This window comes from Garra rufa, chromosome 5, assembly GCF_049309525.1.
Source record: "Garra rufa chromosome 5, GarRuf1.0, whole genome shotgun sequence".
NCBI classification, from domain to species: Eukaryota; Metazoa; Chordata; class Actinopteri; order Cypriniformes; family Cyprinidae; genus Garra; species Garra rufa.
This window is the reverse complement of record NC_133365.1, coordinates 12,641,955-12,662,746: the sequence shown is the minus strand read 5'-3', so window position 1 is coordinate 12,662,746 and position 20,792 is coordinate 12,641,955. Positions and strand designations below refer to the sequence as shown.

Here is a 20,792-nt window from a genome sequence, read left to right as displayed (position 1 = left end):
GACCACAAAACCAGTCTTAAGTCGCTGGGGTATATTTGTAGCAATAGCCAAAAATACATTGCATGGGTCAAAATTTTTGATTTTTCTTTTATGCCAAAAATCATTAGGAAATTAAGTAAAGTTCATGTTCCATGAAGATTTTTTGTACAATTCCTACTGTAAACATATCAAAATGTAATTTTTGATTTGTAATATGCATTGTTAAGAACCTAATTTGGACAACTTTAAAGGTGATTTTCTCAGTCTTTTTGATTTTTTTGCATCCTCAGATTTCTGATTTCAAATAGATGTATCTCAAATATTGTCCTATCCTAATGTCACGTATCTGGTCTATCTCATCATGAACTCTTGCACACACATTCTGGACTTCAATCCCCATAAGCCACTGCACCAATCACTGCACACAGCTGCTCCTTGTTTCCCACTGAACTGATTGCTGCATACACCTGTTTATCATTTACCCACATGCATTTAAGCCACTCACACACACAGCCACCTTGGGAAGTCTTATTGTTCCCATGGTCGTAATTCTAAGCGTTTATCTCTGTGTTGGATTATCTGTGTATGACTCTGGACTGTGTACCCCGTTGACGATTCCTGCTTCCTGCCATTGCGACCATTGCCTGTCTATTGAACTGTTTCCCGGATTACCTACGTTGTTCCTGTTTTCTGGTGATTACTCCTGCCTGTCGACATTTCTAAATAAATGCTGCAAATGGATCCGCACGTCTCTGACCCTCTCTGTGACACCTAACAAACCATACATCAATAGAAAGCTTATTTATTGAGCTTTCATATGATGTATAAATCTCAGTTTTGTAAAATTTAACCTTATGACTGGTTTTGTGGTCCAGGGTCACATATGGTCCAGGTGGAAAACAGATCTCAGACATTAGAAGGCTGGTAGTGCGCTCCTCAGCAGAGGAGGAGTTAGCAGAGGCAGTAATCTGGTCAACACATTCTCACTCTCAACTCGTCACATATTAACGCTTGGCCAGGATCCCTCTTCACTATTTAACACAGGGTACCTCTTTAGCATAATTTTTCAATGTGCAGGGTGCTCCATTGCTTTCAATATGAAACCATTGGCGCCAAAAACAGACACAATGGCCAATTTTCTGTACAAATCCTCCTTTTGCAGTTCTAATTTATGACTGGAGATTTTTTTATTGAACTCTCCTCTGCATTCCTGCATTAGTCACTTCTCAGCAGGGCATGCGCAATGCATACATCCTATGTCACCTGCACAACGCAGCGATTCAGCCTTTATTCGCCCCCGGAGCCGTGCACTTTATTGGACTTCTTTTGGACTGTTGAGCAGAAACACCCACCCACCGCTATTATTAAGCTTGGAAGAATTAGAACCATTTTTAATATAACTCTGACTGAAGTCGACTGAGGGCCTGTCCACACGGAGACGCGTTTCGCTGTATACGTATACATTTTTTATCGTATTGGCGTTTCATCCACACGGATCCGGCGTTTTAGGAGACTGAATCCGCTATTTTTTGAAACCGGGTCCCAAAGTGGATAAATCTGAAAACGACACCCTCGCGGTTTCGTGTGTACAGCCAATACGTATATTTTTTGAAACGATGATGTCATCACATCACGTGTCGGCTGCGTCACACGTAACAGCGGACTACATGATTGCGTTCGTGTTGTTACTAAGCCTATTAGCTTTATTACAGCAAAATCTATTTGCTTCTATGCAACTGTTATGAGCAACAAGCGATAATGTTCGCATCTTCGTCTTCTTCTTCTTAGTTCATATACAGCACGCAAGGTTATGCGCATGCTCAAAGTCTTCTTCTCCGTGTATAGCGTATCTCTATGGCAGAATTACAGCACCCCACACTGGTCTGGCATATATACTACACCGTTTTCAGTGGTTTTGTGTTTACGGAATTTTTTTTTAGAACGAGGAAAAAAAATGATCGGATAGGTAACGCACCGGCTTCGTGTGGACGGAGCCTGAGAGAAGAAAGTCATATACACCTAGGATGCCATGAGGATGAGTAAATCATGGGCTAATTTTCACTTTTGGGTGATCTAACCCTTTAACAAATACCTGTAAGTAAATATTTACACAATACATACCCTGATTTTGTGGGTAGGTTAAGGGTAGAACAGTGGTGTTCTGAAATGAGAAGGCAAAGTTTTTTCCCCTTTCCTTTCCTTTTCTTAGTTTTTTTGATCAAATGTAAATTCATGTTCCAGTCACATTTTTATGGTTAAGTAAACATTACTTACACTATCAGAAAAATAAATTGTCGTGGCCTAATGGTTAGAGTGTCTGACCCAAAGGTTGCAGGTTCGAGTCCCAGGTCCGGCAGGGATCTCACCAGGACTGGCTCGATCAAATTCTGACTTGAAGCAGTGCATGCCGATTAGAAATTTTGTCCGACTTGAGAAGGTGCCGACGGCATGTGACTGTCATGAGTGATAGCGATTCGAGACCAGCCGGCTAAGTCAGCCACAGTTTCTCCAGAGCGACTGCAGAAGTATTGATAACACGACTGGCCAGATTCACCACATGACAATCATCACGTGTTTCAGATTTATTCAAACCTTTTTAATTCCAATAATGGCCACAAATCTGTGTTTTTTTTTTTGTGAAAAACTTTTTTCAGATCTTCATCACATGATTTTCCCCGTTCATTCTCAATTACCCCCCACCAACTCACCGTTTACTTTAACTCAGTAGGCTCAGGGGAAGCGAGAGAGATGCGGACTCCTGCTGTAACTTTACCTGCTGGTGTCGCTGTTGGACAATGTTCCATTAGATAAAATAGTGATTCAGACATTTTTTAAGTTATATATTTTATAATATCGGTGTTGCTTTATTTTTGTATTACAAATTGTTTTTTTCATTCAATATTTTGAGGAGACACTGCCTTCCTTATCTCCTTGAAGGAAACTCCCCTGGGGCGGAAATGAGGTTGGGTGTGCTCCAATATCTTTGAAAGTATGTATATAATACACTTTAAAAATTGTTTATACTTTATTTATTTGTATATTTATTTGTGTATTTGTTTAATAAAATGTATACTTTCACATATGCAAAGAATTGCTTCCCCCGTGATTTGACGCATAGGGCAAACATCTGAAAGGAATTAAAAGGATAGTTTACCTAAAAATAAAAATGAGATGTTTATCTGCTTACCCCCACGGCATCCAAGATGTAGGTGACTTTGTTTCTTCAGTAGAACACAAACGAAGATTTTTAACTCAAACCGTTGCAGTCTGTCAGTCATATAATGACAGCCAATGGGCTCTACGGCTTTCAGAGTAAAAAAAACCATGCACAAATCAAATTAAACCCCGCGGCTCGTGACAATACATTGAAGTCCTAAGACACATCACAATTGGTCTGTGCAAAAAAACTGAACAGTATTTATATTATTTTTACCTCAGATCTGTCTAACTGCCCTGAGCACGTTCATAACAGCCAATGCGAAATATATTTCTAATATTAAGATATTTCTTACAGTATTTTATTTATTATATATTACTCTTTATATTATTTTATATTTTTTATCTGATATGACATATATGTAATACTGTACTGTACTACAGTGTGACATAAACAGGATGACACAGCACTTAAATCCTAAACAAAATGATGAAATCACTGCACTGTTGTTACTGGTTATTTCCCAGAAACTGACTAAGATATAGAAAGGGAAACTGGGACTCACAGAGATCATATCCTCCACTAATGCATCAAACAGGGAAACCCCAGAATGTCTTAGATATATATAAAAAGAAGCCAGTCCACTCATTTACTCACATTTGGTCAGTCAAGTGGCTTAAGGTGAAGACCATCAAGAGATTAAGCAATGAAGACTGTGGCAGCTTTACTTGTTTTTGTCAGTTTGGCCATTGTTGCTATTGAAGGTAAGATTGTTTTTGATCTTTTATAATATTTCACTTACTCAGCACAAAATGTTGCTTCATTGTTTCAGAGTGATCATTTCCTTCATTTATTTCTATCATCCTCCAGGGAAGCCTGGGATTGGAATCCAAAGATGTTTGTGTCGTGATGCTGGTCTCAAAATGGTGATGCCAAAGCTGATACAGAAAGTTGAAATTCACCCTGTTAGTCCATCTTGTGGACATGTGGAAGTTGTGTAAGTACATAATTATTTATCATTGAAATTAAGACATTATCAATCTATATTCTCTTTAAATAACCTAATGATGTTTCTGAACAGTGTCACGCTGAAGAATGGTAAGGGACAAAGATGCTTAAACCTAGAGTCAGCGTTTACCAAACACATCATTGAGAGGATTGAAAAAAAGACCAGGTGAGTCTTATCAATGACATTACAAATGATAATGAAGACCTGAGATTCATATCTTTCATTTGTTAAAAATGAAAAAAAGATAATGAAGTAATGTTTATTTATGTTTATTCTTTTTAGGAGTGCTCAGCAAAATGTGCGAAGTGGTTGAACTGCGATTTCAAGTGAAGCTTGTAACCTCTGTGGGCATTAAAAAGCTGTATTGATTCTTTTTATGTATTACAATAAAGTATATTATATATTATATTTACACATTATTTTATAAGTAGTTTTATTTATTTATGAAAAATGTTGTATGTTCTTTTGTTTATTTATGTTGTTTAATGTCAGAGAATAGTAATAAAATCTTGTGAATGTTTCATAATTTTTGTGTTACTGGTCTTTGTTATTGGTTCTTGAAGAAATATTAGTTGTGTTACACATACAGGCCTTCAAGGGCAAACAGGAGATCAGGAAAGAACATTTTTTCCATATCATTTGAAACTTTGAAATACTCTTTTAGAGACTATTTAGAAATAGTAACAATATAAGTAACAAAAAAGTTGCATATAACATCATCCCAAATCCAAAGTTAAGGCAAGACACAATATGAAACAGCAAAGGAAACTGAAAACTGAAAGTTTAACTTCTTTTAACATAACACAATGTCTTAAATTCACAGCTCATCCATGAAACAGGGTCAAATGTGTTTGACTGTCTATTGAATAAAATGCTTAAATAAGTCTGACAAGTTAGTCAAAAAAAAAAATTGCAACTGCCCTGCAATAAGAGAATTTAACTCTTTTATTGTTGGCAAATTGGTGGCAAAATACATTAACACAAACAATAAAGACTATGCATTTTATGTGTATAAATGAACCAGATTGGTTTATACTGTGTTGACTAAACCAAGCATGCATGATGTAATATAAATAAAACATTAAAAAATCCGCATAGTGTGCTAGATGTATAAGTACACTTAACTTACATGATCACAAAACATCTTTATTTGTGTGTTGGTCTTCTGCTTGTGCATTTGAAATGCAACAAAACAGATCCAAGTAAACCTTTTGTTCAGGACATTGGTGTCAGCATGAGTTTGCAAAATGTTTTTCCTGATCGTAAATGTGAGATTCTTATTAAAGTAGTTCACTTTCAGAACAAAAAATTACAGATAATGTCCTCACCCCCTTGTCATCCAAAATGTTCATGTCTTTCTTTCTTTAGTCGTAAAGAAATTATGTTTTTCGAGGAAAACATTTCAGGATTTCTCTCCATATAATGGACTTCTATAGTGCCCCCGAGTTTGAACTTCCAAAATGCAGCTTTAAAGGGGTCTATACGACGGTTATTTTCTAAAAATGCTCAGTTAGGGTATGTCAGAAAACTTCCATCTCATTTTCTCTTCCAACTTCAAAATCGTTTTTTTGGAAAGGGTGTTTGATCTTCTTTGCACGTTCACTTTGTAAACACTGGGTCGGTACTTCTGCAGCAATGTAGGACGATTTTGAAGTACGCATGCACATTGCAGAAGCATTTGTGGTTAAAAAGTACATAAATTGTAAATGTTTTTAGAAAATAACCAATCGTTTCGCTAGATAAGACCCTTCTTCATCGGCTGGGATCATTTAGAGCCCTTTGAAGTTGCATTTAAACTGCATTTTGAAAGTTCAAACTCGGGGGCACCATAGAAGTCCATTATATGGAGAGAAATCCTGAAATGTTTTCCTCCAAAAATATAATTTCTTTACAACTGAAGAAAGAAAGACATGAACATCTTGGATGACAAGGGGGTGAGTACATTATTTGTAAATTTTTGTTCTGAAAGTGAACTACTCCTTTAAGACTCTCTTTTTAATACACAGAGGTAGTGAAAACTGATGATGACCGATTCCGTTTCTCTGAAAACAGAAGTTGGTTCACGTTTGACATGATGTTACTGTTTTTCATCATCATAACATTGGTCATTTCACAATCCAAAATGTTGCAGTTTAAACACTTAATTCATGCACATGGAGTTGAACACATTTAATTGGCAAAAAGTATATGATTTCCAGTATATCGGATGCTTTAGTAGCTACTTCTGCAGGGATGTGTTACATTTGGTTCCTACATGTATCTTAGGCTGTAAAGAGTGTTTACACCAAAGAATTTACTGCAACTTACAAAATTGCAGGAAAACTATTTATAATTTATCCTCATTGGAATCCTTATCCTTACCAAACAACACGAGACAGAGCCTTATCAAAGCATTTCAAAGAAATGGGAAATCAAAACTGCTGTTCTTGTGAAATTGAAACTGGGAACTGGGCCTGCACTGTAAACCCCTGCTCTTCTAACGGCTATATAAACTCTGAAGCTGCAGTGACTTAATCGTCAAATCGACAATCGTTAAAACCGTAAAAACAATGAAGACTGCTGCAGTTTTTGTTTTTCTTGCCTGTCTGCTTGCAACCAAAGTACAAGGTGAGTGTTGCCTATATATTTCATATTTATTACATCTCTTATAATCTCTTATAACTATTAGTTTGTTATCACTCTGTTCTGCAGCTTATGCATTTCCATCTTTCTTCCAGGGCAGAACAAGTTTCACAAAGGCAGGTGCTTCTGTGCCGACAAAGGAGTGGATATGGTTTCACCAAAAAACATTGAGAAGTTTGAAATCATCCCTCCAAGTCCGTCTTGTGGAAAACACGAGATTATGTAAGGACAAAAACTATGGTTTTACACAGATATGTAGACATTAATGACCATGCTGATGTCTTGAACACCTTTAGCTCATCTTTCCTTTTTATTTCCAGCGTCACTCTGAAGAGCACTGAGCGGAAATGCATGAATCCAGAGTCTAAATTCACCCAGATTTTAATCAAGAGGGCTCTTGAAAAGATGTGAGTGCAACATTTTTGTTGTTTGTGTACCTATTCTAAAATTAAAAAATCATTTAAAATATTTAAAATAACATATAATGAACTGTTTCTGATCTTTACAGGGCCCAGCAATAGATGCTCAGTGTGAATCTGGATGAGCTGCTGTGTTATAATGCCACTGAAGAACATCCTGATACCCATAAAAACCTCTTGTTTAGAGTTTGCATACATTGCAAATTGTATAAACTGTTGAGTAGTGTAAATATTTTCTGCTTGTTAACTTATACAAATTTGTAGTAATTATAAAATATATATATTTTTTCCATTTTGTGTATATTCTTCTTTATATTCATAAAATAAAATAAAAACTGTTGTTGCTGTTATACAATCTACTTATCCACTGTGTTATCAAATAAAAGTTTTTTCTTCCATAAATAAAAGGTCTCTGTTAATTCTTAGTGCAAAAACTGAATTGTCCACTGTTTTATCAGTAGGGTTTTTGTTAGCATATTTTAGCAAAAAGGACCAGTATGCATCTTCTAGAGACGAAAGCATTCTCTAATTTAGTCTTTAAATCAAAAAAAAAATTTTTGAAAATCAAAGAAGGTTATCTTTGCCCGCTAGGGTAAATTTAATATTATTATTTTTACAACGTGTAAATGCATTTTGACAATATATGTCAGCAGTTTTTACCATCAGATTTTACAGATATTGTTTAGACTGGCTTTAAAATAAAGAAGTAGTGAAAACAACTGACCTTCATCCACAGAAAATGCACCTTTTGTCCCACATCCTAGTTTTCTTAACGCCTTCGCAAATAAATTTAACATCCACAAGCACAACCCGCAAAACCAAAAGATCAGCCACACTTTGTGATTGCAGAGGTGGGTCATTATTATTACTTATTTTTACAAGTGTAAGTGCAGTTTGACAATTTAGTAAAATTGACATACAAATCAAATAACATTATCTCAGTCATAATTTTGAGGTTTATGCCATCTAATCCTCAAACTCATCTGGTTCACCAAGCAAGTCCCATTTGAAAAACATGCTCCAGGAGTGCTTAGAGAATAACTCTAAATAGTTTACACTTGACAAATAACTCACATTTATGGTCAATATATGTCAGCATCTTTTTACCCTCAGATGTTACAAATATAGTTTAGCTGGCTCTAAAATAAAGAGGTAGTAAAACAGCTGACCATCTTCCACAGAAAATACACCTTTTGTCCCACATCCTGGATTTCTTAACGCCATTGCAAATAAACTCAACATCCACAAGCACAACCAGTAAAACCAAAAGATCAGCCACACTTTGTGTTGACAGAGGTGGGTTATTATTATTAATTTTTACAAGTAAAAGTGCAGTTCGACAATTAAGTTTAGTTGACATACAAATTAAATGACATTATCTCAGTCATGGTTGAGAGATTTATGCCAGCTAAACCTCAAACTCATCTGGTTCACCAAGCAAGTCCCATTTGAAAAACATGCCTAAGGAGTGCTTAGAGAATAACTGTAAATAGTTTACACTTGACAAATAACTCACATTTATGGCCAATATATGTCAGCATCTTTTTACCATCAGACGTTACAAATATAGTTTAGCTGGCTCTAAAATAAAGAGGTAGTGAAAACAGCTGACCATCTTCCACAGAAAATACACCTTTTGTCCCACATGCTAGTTTTCTCAATGCCTTCGCAAATAAATTCAACATCCACAAGCACAACCAGTAAAACCAAAAGATCAGCCACACTTTGTGATGATAGAGGTGGGTCATTATTTTTACAAGTAAAAGTGCAGTTTGACTATTTAGATTAATGGACATGCAAATCAAATACCATTATCTCAGTCATGGTTTTGAGGTTTATGCCATCTAATTTTCAAACCCATCTGAAACATCAAGCAAGTCTCATTTGAAAAACATGCTCCAGGAGTGCTTAGAGAATAAATCTAAATAGTTTAACTTGACATATAACTCACATTTATGGGCAAGTCAGCATCTTTTTACCATCAAATGGTAAAAATATAGTTTAGCTGGCTCTATAATAAAGAGGTAGTGATAACAACAGACCATCATCCACAGAAAATACACCTTTTGTCCCACATCCTAGTTTTCTTAACGCCTTTGCAAATAAATTCAACATCCACAAGACAACCAGCAAAACCAAAAGATCAGCCACACTTTGTAATGACGGAGGGTCATTATTATTTATTTTTACAAGTGTAAGTGCAGTTTGACAATTTAGTAAAATTGACATACAAATCAAATAGCATTATCTCAGTCATGGTTTTGAGGTTTATGCCATCTAATTCTCAAACCCATCTGGAACATCAAGCAAGTCTCATTTGAAAAACATGCTCCAGGAGTGCTTAGAGAATAACTGTAAATAGTTTACACTTGACAAATATCTCACATTTATGGGCAATATATGTCAGCATCTTTTTACCATCAGATGTTACAAATATAGTTTAGCTGGCTCTAAAATAAAGAGGTAGTGAAAACAACTGACCATCTTCCACAGAAAATACACCTTTTGTCCCGCATTCTAGTTTTTTAATGCCTTCACAAATAAATTCAACATCCACAAGCACAACCAGTAAAACCAAAAGATCAGCCACACTTTGTGATGATAGAGGTGGGTCGTTATTTTTACAAGTAAAAGTGCAGTTGACTAATTAGATTAATTGACATACAAATCAAATACCATTATCTCAGTCATGGTTTTGAGGTTTATGCCATCTAATTCTCAAACTCATCTGGAACATCAAGCAAGTCTCATTTGAAAAACATGCCTAAGGAGTGCTTAGAGAATAACTGTAAATAGTTTACACTTGACAAATAACTCACATTTATGGGCAATATATGTCAGCATCTTTTTACCATCAGATGTTACAAATATAGTTTAGCTGGCTCTAAAATAAAGAGGTAGTGAAAACAACTGACCATCTTCCACAGAAAATACACCTTTTGTCCCACATCCTTTTTTTTAATGCCTTCACAAATAAATACAACATCCACAAGCACAACCAAAACCAAAAGATCAGCCACACTTTTTTTTTTCATTATTATTCATTTAGTTTATTTGACATGCAATTTTACTTAAAGGATGTCATAATAGAAGTAAACTGAATACAAATTGAGTGTATACAGTGGTCAACGTGATGTTGATCAAAAAAGTTAATCAAAATTGTCAAGACAAGAACAGGTTTTAGGACAACTTTGATTAAAGGTTTCAATCCACTTGAAAGGCTGACTATGATCTGCTCATAAATATATTAATAAAGTTATTAAAATAAATCATAACTTAATGAATTTAAAATTTAAGAATCTGAATAAAAAAGAGATTTACTGATTTATTTATTATTAACTGTGTTTATGCACACAAGGAGTTTGTTTTAGTGAGCAAATTCCAGTGCAGACATATTGAAGATGTACATAGAAATAAAGGTAATTACATGAAATAGGCCTATAATACTACTAATAATGTATGAATCTACAAATACAAGTACAGTTTTGAGATGTTATGAGCAGATGTAGAATACTGAGATGTGTTAAGTATTGTTCAGGTGGAATAGCCAAAATTCAGATTAGCCAAAATTCAGATTTTTCAACTTGCGCGAATCACGCGTTACGCGCGTCAAACGCTTGAAACGCTCAATTCGCGTCGCGGCATTCGCGCCGCAGGGAGGTCTATCGCGTCTTTGGATTGACTTAACATGTAAATCACTGGCGCTTAACGTGCCAATCGCGTCTGGTGTGAACGCAAAGCTGTGAAGTGTCAGTACAGGTGTTTATATATTGAGTTTAAAGGAAAACCTACTCCACAACAAAACAAAATATGGATTGCCCTTATCTCGTTATAAAAAAGGTTTAATAGTCACTGCATAAATTCATTATTTGTGTATATGTTGCAAATATTAACTTAAATTTAATTTTAAAAAGGTCTAAAAAAGTAACTTTGTATATTGTGCAAGCACCCTTTTTCTTCAGAAATATGTAGTTGAAATGGTATTTCCAGATTTCACAAAAAGTTTTCAGTTGGCAGTTTTTTTTTCAGTTTCAGTTTTGCTTTTATTTTCATCAGCATAATTATCATTAGCTGATTTCAACACAATGTCTGGTAAGAGAGCCTATATAAAGAAAAAGGGTAGTGAAAACACTCGATGATATTCCAGTGAAATGAAACGTTTTGTCTAATGACCTGATTTGTGGTTTGTTTATGTCTAACATTTGATCAGTCACTGAATTTCATCATTTCAAAATTTCAGCGCTTAAATATTTAATCATCTACAAGCAAACGTTAACTTTACGTTAAGTGTTGTACATGCATGCCATAAAAATATGTGGCATAACCCAGACATTTTTTAGATTTGGTTTATGCCAGTTTATCCTTAAACTTTTCTGGCTCACCAAGCAAGTCTCATTTGAAATACACGCAACTTAGGCACTAACTGTAAATGCTTGGAGAATAACTGTAAAATGAATTAGTGGACAAATAACTCACACACATTTATGGCCAATATACTGTATGTCAGCAGCTGTTTACTATCAGATGTTACAAGTATTACTAACTGGCTTAAAAAAAAAAAAGAGGTAGTGAAATCAACTGACCATCTTCCACAGAATATACACCTATTGTCCCACATCCTAGTTTGTGGTTTCTTAACGCCTTCGCAAATAAATCCAGAAGATCCCAGCCACACTTTGTGGTGATAAAGATTCGTTTTTAATTTCACTGTCCAAAAATGACAATAACAAAACTTGCATCATGGGTAAATGCTTGTTAATATTTGCTTTTGGCTAAAAGGTTTTGTATAGCATACCCAATGCTAAATGTTACTTCATAAGCAAGTACTAAAGTAAAATATTACCTGCCATTGTTATAGAGTCAATATAGTGCCCTACAACCTAACCATGAGCACTACTCTTCAGAAATGGTAACCACAAAAACTTCAGCACAACAGAAACCTTTTTTAATACAACGAACACTAACATGCAAAATAATAATAATAATAATTTTTGCTTGGCCAAACTATAGTGTTAAAACTATATCTTTGGGTTACTATATTGCAAATGTATCTTTAGTAGGGAACAATTCTCGCTATTAACTGGTTACTTAATAGCATGCCTATTATACATTGGCTGTTTTTTAATATTATAAACCACCTATTTTGCATGACCACATTCTACACCCCTTATCCAACACAATACCTAAACTTAACAACTACCTTATTAACTATTAATAAGCAGCAAATTAGGAGTTTACTGATGCAAAAGCCAGTTAATAGTTTGTTAATAATGAGAACTGGACCTTAAAATAAAGTGTGGCCAAATTTCCTCTAATGAAGACCACCAGCTAATACTTTGCTGCTAAAAAGGGGTAAGTCTAATTAGGACCTGAAAGGGAGACCTCTTCAGAAAAACTACATTGCAAGAAAAAAAAATCAGCAGAAAAACGGTTGAGAGGTTGAGGGGAGTGGGTGATTAAGAATGTTAAAACCTAATTACGGAGAAAGCTGATTTAGCTTAATGAATTTAGCATTTAAGAATCTGAATCAGAAAGAGATTTACTGATTTATTTATTATTAACTGTGTTTATGCACACAAGGAGTTTGTTTTAGTGAGCAAATTCCAGTGCAGACATATTGAAGATGTACATAGAAATAAAGGTAATTACATGAAATAGGCCTATAATACTACTAATAATGTATGAATCTACAAATACAAGTACAGTTTTGAGATGTTATGAGCAGATGTAGAATACTGAGAAGTAGTTTCACATTTATAACCAATTAGTAAATGAAACAAACTACAACTTCAAAGTGTAGCTATAAACTAATAAATCAGCAGGATTCAGACTGAATACATTGAAATTGATTGTTACTTGGGTGCCTGTCGCTGTGTATCTGTGTTTTACCTGCACGGATGTTTTTCTCTTTTAAACAATTGGTCATTAGCATTATTGCAAAAGATTGTGTTAATAAATAGGTTTAATGTGCTTTTTTTATGTATTGTTACCCTATATTTACACAAAGTGTATACAACAAATAGTCATGACAATTAACACCATCAAATTCAATCAACTAAAATGTTTTAAAAACATCTGAAAATCTTTAGTCCAGTAGTACACCAACCAAATCATACTTCACTCAAATATTTCAGTCAAATTAAGCAATATTTCCTTCTTCATTCATGGTAAGTTACACTAAGGGTGCCCTGAGTCAAAGCTCCTCTCCATTTAAGGACACTGCTTCCGAGAAATCGCAACAAAGAGAAAAACGAAAGGAAGCTAGAGTATTGAAATCTAAAATGAGAAGTAAAACTGAGGGGAAACTCTAATCCTACAGTATATAAATGCACTTCTGAAGTCCTTCAGTCATAATCTCACTGACCCAGACACAACACAAGCTGAGTTCAACCAGAACAAGAAAACAATGAAGACTATTGCAGCTTTTGTTCTTCTCGCCTGCCTGATCGCTGTAGGAGTAAGAGGTGAGTTTGAACTCTGAGAATTGCAGATCCAGTGCATTCAGCATATCTTTACAAGGTAGATTTGTTTATAGTAATAGACTCTAATGAAATATATGACATTTCTCTTCCAGGACAGGACAGGTCTTCAAAGGGCAGGTGCTTATGTGCAGACAAAGGTGCAAACATGGTTTTAGTGAAGAACATTGAGAAGGTTGAAATCCTCCCTCCAAGTCCATCTTGTCACAAACATGAGATTATGTAAGCATAGCCTACATTTGCATACATTTATTCATTTTCATTTTCAATTAATCCATGAACTGTAAAACTATCCAGAGTGAGATTCGGCTCATTGCTTTTGTTCTTTCACAGTGTCACTCTGAAGAATGGTGCAGGACGCAAATGCATGAATCCAGAGTCAAAATTCACTCAAAATGTCATCATAAAGGCTCTCGAAACGAGGTGAGAATGTCTGCTTTAAATGCTTAACATACATATTCAATGCAAAAAAAAAAAAAAAAAAAATGAATTAATGAATTAATAAGAAAATAAAACTAATTGTAACCTATTTTTGATCTTCACAGGAGTCAGAAGAGCACCATGACTTCATAGATCTCAGATGTGTTAATATTCTCCTGAATAAGTTGGAATTCAATTTCATGGGGAAAACTTTAAAACTAAAACTATTTCCTAATGTCTAAGCTGATTAAATTATTATTTATCTGACCACTGGGTTGTTTTCACAAACGTATTTTAATAAGATCACTGAACAATGTGTCATATGTACAGTCTTTTTATTATTTGCCTTATGATTGTATTTTTATTGTCCAAAAAGATGTCAAATAAAAAAATTGTATCTATGAATTATGTCTTCTGGCCTCTTTCAGCGTAGTTCTTGCATTGTGATCTGCTGAGATTAAATACATTTATTATACTCCATTAACAATAAGCAACAGTCCCATGGGCATTTAAAAACTCAATAAAGCTTTTTAAACTATACTGTAAACAGTGTCTCAGTTATAAGCAGCTATTTCTGACTGATCTGGCAGGTAGAAAAACTAATTTCCAAACTAATGTAGATTGCCACTGCACTGGATAAATCTATCAACTGAAAATGACATACAAGCAACATTTCTATCCTACATAATCAATTAAAACAAAATCCAGACAGCTATTTCCAACTGTGATCAGAAAAAGCTGTTTAAAAAAAGTCTTAAACTTCTTAAATGTGTGAACTTCTGCTCTGACTATTGTTAGTTGCCTCATGAAAGAGTTTAAACATATGAGCATCTCTTGAAAGAGGAAGAAAAGAGGAGGTTACATCATTCTCTGCAAACAGATCATCTATAAATACATAGATAGAATGAAAATCAATGCATAAATGCAAATAAATATATAGCCTTATAGTGAGCATGAGAGACTTCTTTAAAAAAAAATTTTTTTTTACTGATCCCAAACTTTTATATGCTTTCAAAAAAACAAAAATAAAACACACACCTGTGTTTATACCAGTAATTATACCAGTCATATGTTAGTTTTTCCCATATTGATTTCATTTGTGTATGTCAGCTTTTCCAAATTTCAGTAAATCGCTGCTTTTATCAGAGACTTTAAAATAAAACATGTAATGTAAAGTAAAAGAGTAGTGAGAGCCACTAACCGCTGACTTCTATTAAGCTCTATTTTTAAAAGAAGTGTTGATCTGTGTTTGTGGTTTACATCGAAACTGTGATTCAGCTGTTTGCACAAGGCCACAGAACAACAACAGCACAATGTATACAATAGTTCAATAAACAAGGAATCATTATTGACTTTTGTACATTTTAGATAAAATATTGTGAGTTGCTTTTGACTATTATTCATCAGCTAAGAAAAATTGTTCAAAATGAAGCCACAGCAGATTCAAGCGTGTTTCTGAGCAGCGTTTCGCTCATGAATGAGTAGTTGACAGAAACATTTCTAGCATTTCTTTCTGTACTGAGCACAGTAACCCCTTAAAAACATTTTGATACTCTTTTTTTATACTACTCAATGGATATAAATTGTCTTGACCTGTAATACAGAGTCGTCGACAAACTGCACTTGCAATAAAGAGCTGCTTCATAAGTGACAATAATAGAAGTTTTGTTTCCTACAAAGAATTCTAAGTAATTCATCTCATCCTGCCACTCCTTTTGTTTTCTGCCATATAAAACACTAACTATTAATAAGCAGCAAATTCTCAGTTTATAGATGCAAAAGCCAGTTAATAGTTTGTTAATACTGAGAACTGGACCTTAAAATAAATTGTGACCAAATTTCCTTTAATGAAGACCAGTAGCCAGGGGTGCCGCTAAGGGGGGGAAAGTTAGGACAATTCTAAGGGCCCACGCCCTTTAGGGGCCTCCAGAGATCTGCTTTGGTGTGGTAGGGGGGCCCAACCTCATATTTTGTCATAGGGCCCAAAATTGCGAGCGGCGCCCCTGCCAGTAGCTAATACTTTGCTTCTAAAAAAGGGGAGTAAAACAACCTTATAAAACAACCCATTACTAATAATTTCAGATGTTTTTACAAACCCATTTAACTTACTATTTCATTCACAATCTGGCATGCCTAGTTTTGATTCAACACAGATGATAGAAAACACACATTACATAATTGCTTGATAATCTTGAAAATGATTCTTGGTTGGTGTACAGTCATTTCCATTGTCAGATATTTTACTAAAGCACAGGGGCATTTCAATGCGACTTGTGCAACAGTACAAACACTTGTTTTGTATTTGAATGTATTGTTGTTGTTTTTTTAAATGTATTGAAAAATGGTTCAGTGACTCCCTCACTTGTCGCCACGCCACCTACTGCTGCAATTTTACCTGTCCTGCATAAGTCGCAATCCCCACTTCTGTGAATTCATAAAAAAAAAATGTAATTGCACAATATTACAGTCTAAATAAGTGAAATTTCCTTCCTCATTCATGGAAAGTTACACTAAGGGTGCCCTAAGACAAGGCTTCTCTCCATAAGAGTTAAGGACAGTGTTTCCGAGAAATCGCAATCACAAAAAGAAAAACGTGAGGAAGCTGGAGTATTGAAACTAAAATGAGAAGTAAAACTGAAGGGGAAAACCCTGATCCTACAGTATATAAATGAACTCCTGAAGTCCTTCAGTCATAATCTCACTGACCCAGACACAACACAAGCTCAGTTCAACCAGAACAACAAGACAATGAAGACTATTGCAGCTTTTCTTCTTCTCGCCTGCCTGATCGCTGTAGGAGTAAAAGGTAAGTTTGAGCTCTGAGAATTGCAGATCAAGAGCATTCAGCATATCTTAGATTCTAATGAAATAAATGACATTTCTCTTCCAGGACAGAACAGGTCTTCAAAGGGCAGGTGCTTCTGTGCAGACAAAGGTGCAAACATGGTTTTAGTGAAGAACATTGAGAAGGTTGAAATCATCCCTCCAAGTTTATCATGTCGCAAACATGAGATTATGTAAGCATAGCCTTAATTTGCATACATTTATTTATTTTCATTTTCAATTAATTCATGAACTGTAAATCTATCCCGAGTGAGATTCGGCTCATTGCTTTTGTTCTTTCACAGTGTCACTCTGAAGAATGGTGCAGGACGCAAATGCATGAATCCAGAGTCAAAATTCACTCAAAATGTCATCATAAGGGCTCTTGAAAAAAGGTAAGAATGTCTGCTTTAAATAAATTTACTTATTGCAAAAAAATTAATGAATGAATTAATAGGAAAATAAACTAAATGTAAACTATTTTTGATCTTCAGGAGTCAGCAGACAACACCACAAAGTACAACTGTCTCTGTGCCACTAAAGAGCACCATGACATCATCATCAGCAACAACATCCTTCAAATGACTTCAGATGTAATAATAGTTGGAGTTCAATTTAACGGGGGAAAACTTTAAAACTACAGCTATTTCCTATTGTCTAAGCTGATTAAATTATTATTTATCTGACCAATGGGTTGTTTTCACAAACGTATTTTCATAAGATCACTCAACAATGTGTCATATGTACATGTGTCTTTTAATTATTTGCTTTTGATTGTATTTTCATTGTCCATTAAAGCTTTTTTATCTATGAATGACGTCTTCTGACCTCTTTAAGAGTAGTTCTTGCATCCTGACATTCTATGTGAAAATACATATGACACTAAATTTACAATAAACAGTCCCATGGGCATCTAAATCAAGAGGTCTGGGATGGGAAAAACTCAATAAAGCTTTAAAGACTGCTACTATTGTTAACAGTGTCTCAGTTATAAGCAGCTATTTTGGCAGTGCAAACTAATGTAGATTGCCACTGTACTCAATCAACTGAAAATTACATAAATGCTACATTTCAATCCCACATAATCAATGAAAACAAAATCTAGACAGCTACAATTGATCTATAATATATCTTTTGGAAGCTGTGATATTTTAATCAGGAGTTTTGTTCTTATTCTTATATATATTATTATATACAGTCTTATGAAAGTTTTTCTAATATTGATGTCATTTATGTCAGCATTTCCAAACTTCAATAAATCACTGCTTTTATCAGAGACTTTAAAACAGAACATGCAATGTAAAGTAAAAGGGTAGTGAGAGCCACTAACCACTAACCTCTATTAAACTCTATTTTTAAAAGAAGTGTTGATCTGTGTAATGTAGTCTGTGGTTTCCATCACCACATTGTAATTTAGCAGTCAGCACAAGGTCACAGAACAACAACAGCACAATGTATACAACAGTTCAATAAACAAATAATTTTTATTAAGTGACATACATTTTTGGTACAATATTGTCAGTTACTTTTCACTATTATTCATCAGCTATAAGAAATATAGTTCGAAATGAAGCCACAGCAGATTCAAATGTCACGGGTCTCTGAGCAGCGTTTCACTCGTGAATGAGTAGTTGACAGGAACATTTCTAGCATTTCTTTCTGTACTGGGCACAGTAACCCCATTAAAAAATGTGTCCCCAATATTTTGATACTCTTTTTATACTATTGGATATAAATGATCTTTACCTATAGTACAGTTGTTCATAAGCTGTGCATACAATAAAGAGCTGTGTTATAGCTGACAACGATAGAAATTGTGTTTTCTAAAGGATTCTAGCTAAAAAAATCACCTCATCCTGCCACTCCTTTTGTTTTCTGCCTTATAAAACATTTTGTTACTAAAAATTACAATGTTTTTCCAAACCCATTTGACTGGCTTTATTCATGATCTGGCATCCCTAGTTCTGATTCAAAACAGCTGATAGGAAACACACATTACATATTTGCTTATGTACATGATTCTTAGGTTGAGGCTTGTGCAACAGTTAAAACACCTGAATGTATTGTTTTTTAAAAAATCTATTGAAGTATGATTTAGTGACTCACTTCACTGTAAAAAACAAACAAACAAAAAAACACAATTGTTGAGTAAACAAAATTATTTGTTAACCTGCTGCCTTAAAATTCTATATTCAGTCAGCTCAAATAAGTTTAGTCAACTTGAAATGTCACGTTGTACTAAGAGACAACTTAGATATTTAAGTTGACTTAACAAAATAATTGGTTTGTTAAACTTAAAAGCTGGGTAAATTACCTGGCTGCCTTAAAATTTTAAACTGAATCACCTCAAATATCTAAGTTGTCACCTAGTACAACTTAACATTTTAAGTTGACTTAACTTTTTTTGAGTTGACTGAACTTAAAATTATAAGGCAGCCAGGTAACAAATTATCTTAAGTTGATTCAACAAATTCTTGTCGCCAAAGTATTGTCGCCATGCCACCTACTGGCGCAATGTTACCTGTCCTGCATAAAGAGGCACCAGGAATCCCCAGTAATACTTCCTCATTCTTGGAGAGTTACACTAAGGGTGCCCTAAGACAAGGCTTCTCTCCATAAGGGTTAAGCACAGTGTTTCCGAGAAATCGCAATCACAAAGAGAAAAACAAGAGGCAGCTGGAGTATTGAAACTTAAAATGAGAAGTAAAACTGAGGGGAAAACCTGATCCTACAGTATATAAATGAACTCCTGAAGTCCTTCAGTCATAATCTCACTGACCCAGACACAACACAAGCTGAGTTCAACCAGAACAACAAGACAATGAAGACTATTGGAGCTTTTGTTCTTCTCGCCTGCCTGATCGCTGTAGAGGTAAAAGGTGAGTTTGAGCTCTGAGAATTGCAAATCAAGAGCATTCAGCATACAGTATCTTTACAATGTATATTTGTTTATTGTGATAGACTCCAAAACAATATATGACATTTCTCTTCCAGGACAGAACAGGTCTTCAAAGGGCAGGTGCTTCTGTGCAGACAAAGGTGCAAACATGGTTCTAATGAAGAACATTGAGAAGGTTGAAATCATCCCTCCAAGTTCATCATGCCGCAAACATGAGATAATGTAAGCATAGCCTACATTTGTATACATTAGGTTATTTTCATTTTCAGTGAATTCATGAACTGTAAATCTATCCCGAGTGAGATTCAGCTCATTGCTTTTGTCTTTTCACAGTGTCACTCTGAAGAATGGTGCAGGACGCAAATGCATGAATCCAGAGTCAAAATTCACTCAAAATGTCATCATAAAGGCTCTTGAAAATAGGTGAAAATGTCTGCTTTAAATCAATTTACTCATGCTTTACATGCAAAAAAAAATAATGAATGAATCAATAGGAAAATAAACTAATTGTAACCTATTTCTAATCTTCACAGGAGTCAGCAGACTTCACCACATACTACAACTGTCTCTGTGCCACTGAAGAGCACCATGACATCATCATCAGCAACAACATCCTTCAAATGACTTCAAAGACCTCAGATGTATTAATATTCAGTTCAGTTCAATTTTTAGAAGTTCTGAAAGAAGTTCAATTTAGAAAAGAAAGAAATAAAACTTGTCCTATTGTCCTATAAAATATGTCCTATTGTCTAAGCTGATTAAATTATCATTTATCTGACCACTGGGTTGTTTTCACAAAAATATTTTCATAAGACCACTGAACAATGTGTCATATGAACAATCTTTTTATTATTTGCTGTATGCTTGTATTTTCATTGTCCACAAAGATGTCAAATAAAGCTTTTTTTTATGAATTACGTCTTTTGACCTCTTTTAGAGTAGGTCTTGCATTCTGACATTCTGAGAGAAAATTCATATAATGCTC

The 20,792-nt window shown here is 34.7% G+C and overlaps 5 protein-coding genes across 5 annotated transcripts; all 5 read left to right on the top strand.

The window, feature by feature from the left end:
* Nucleotides 1–3,771: 3,771 nt before the first annotated feature.
* cxcl11.1 (chemokine (C-X-C motif) ligand 11, duplicate 1) lies at nt 3,772–4,630 on the top strand. Its single transcript, XM_073840655.1, has 4 exons — nt 3,772–3,900; nt 4,007–4,133; nt 4,218–4,310; nt 4,428–4,630. The coding sequence occupies exons 1-4, from the start codon at nt 3,843–3,845 to the stop codon at nt 4,456–4,458; spliced, it is 309 nt and encodes a 102-aa protein (XP_073696756.1). The 5' UTR covers nt 3,772–3,842; the 3' UTR covers nt 4,459–4,630.
* A 2,047-nt stretch (nt 4,631–6,677) lies between these two features.
* Nucleotides 6,678–7,574, top strand: LOC141335252 (C-X-C motif chemokine 11-6-like). The gene is made up of 4 exons (XM_073840657.1): nt 6,678–6,752; nt 6,863–6,989; nt 7,088–7,174; nt 7,276–7,574. Exons 1-4 carry the CDS (start codon nt 6,695–6,697, stop codon nt 7,286–7,288), a joined length of 285 nt encoding a protein of 94 aa, XP_073696758.1. The 5' UTR covers nt 6,678–6,694; the 3' UTR covers nt 7,289–7,574.
* A 5,983-nt stretch (nt 7,575–13,557) lies between these two features.
* Nucleotides 13,558–14,414, top strand: LOC141335251 (C-X-C motif chemokine 11-6-like). Its single transcript, XM_073840656.1, has 4 exons — nt 13,558–13,650; nt 13,761–13,887; nt 13,999–14,088; nt 14,211–14,414. Exons 1-4 carry the CDS (start codon nt 13,593–13,595, stop codon nt 14,236–14,238), a joined length of 303 nt encoding a protein of 100 aa, XP_073696757.1. The 5' UTR covers nt 13,558–13,592; the 3' UTR covers nt 14,239–14,414.
* Nucleotides 14,415–16,798: 2,384 nt separating this feature from the next.
* Nucleotides 16,799–17,718, top strand: LOC141335837 (C-X-C motif chemokine 11-6-like). Its single transcript, XM_073841394.1, has 4 exons — nt 16,799–16,891; nt 16,976–17,102; nt 17,214–17,303; nt 17,403–17,718. Exons 1-4 carry the CDS (start codon nt 16,834–16,836, stop codon nt 17,491–17,493), a joined length of 366 nt encoding a protein of 121 aa, XP_073697495.1. The 5' UTR covers nt 16,799–16,833; the 3' UTR covers nt 17,494–17,718.
* A 1,976-nt stretch (nt 17,719–19,694) lies between these two features.
* On the top strand, nt 19,695–20,701 carry LOC141335804 (C-X-C motif chemokine 11-6-like). Its single transcript, XM_073841358.1, has 4 exons — nt 19,695–19,787; nt 19,903–20,029; nt 20,141–20,230; nt 20,341–20,701. The coding sequence occupies exons 1-4, from the start codon at nt 19,730–19,732 to the stop codon at nt 20,429–20,431; spliced, it is 366 nt and encodes a 121-aa protein (XP_073697459.1). The 5' UTR covers nt 19,695–19,729; the 3' UTR covers nt 20,432–20,701.
* Nucleotides 20,702–20,792: the final 91 nt, after the last annotated feature.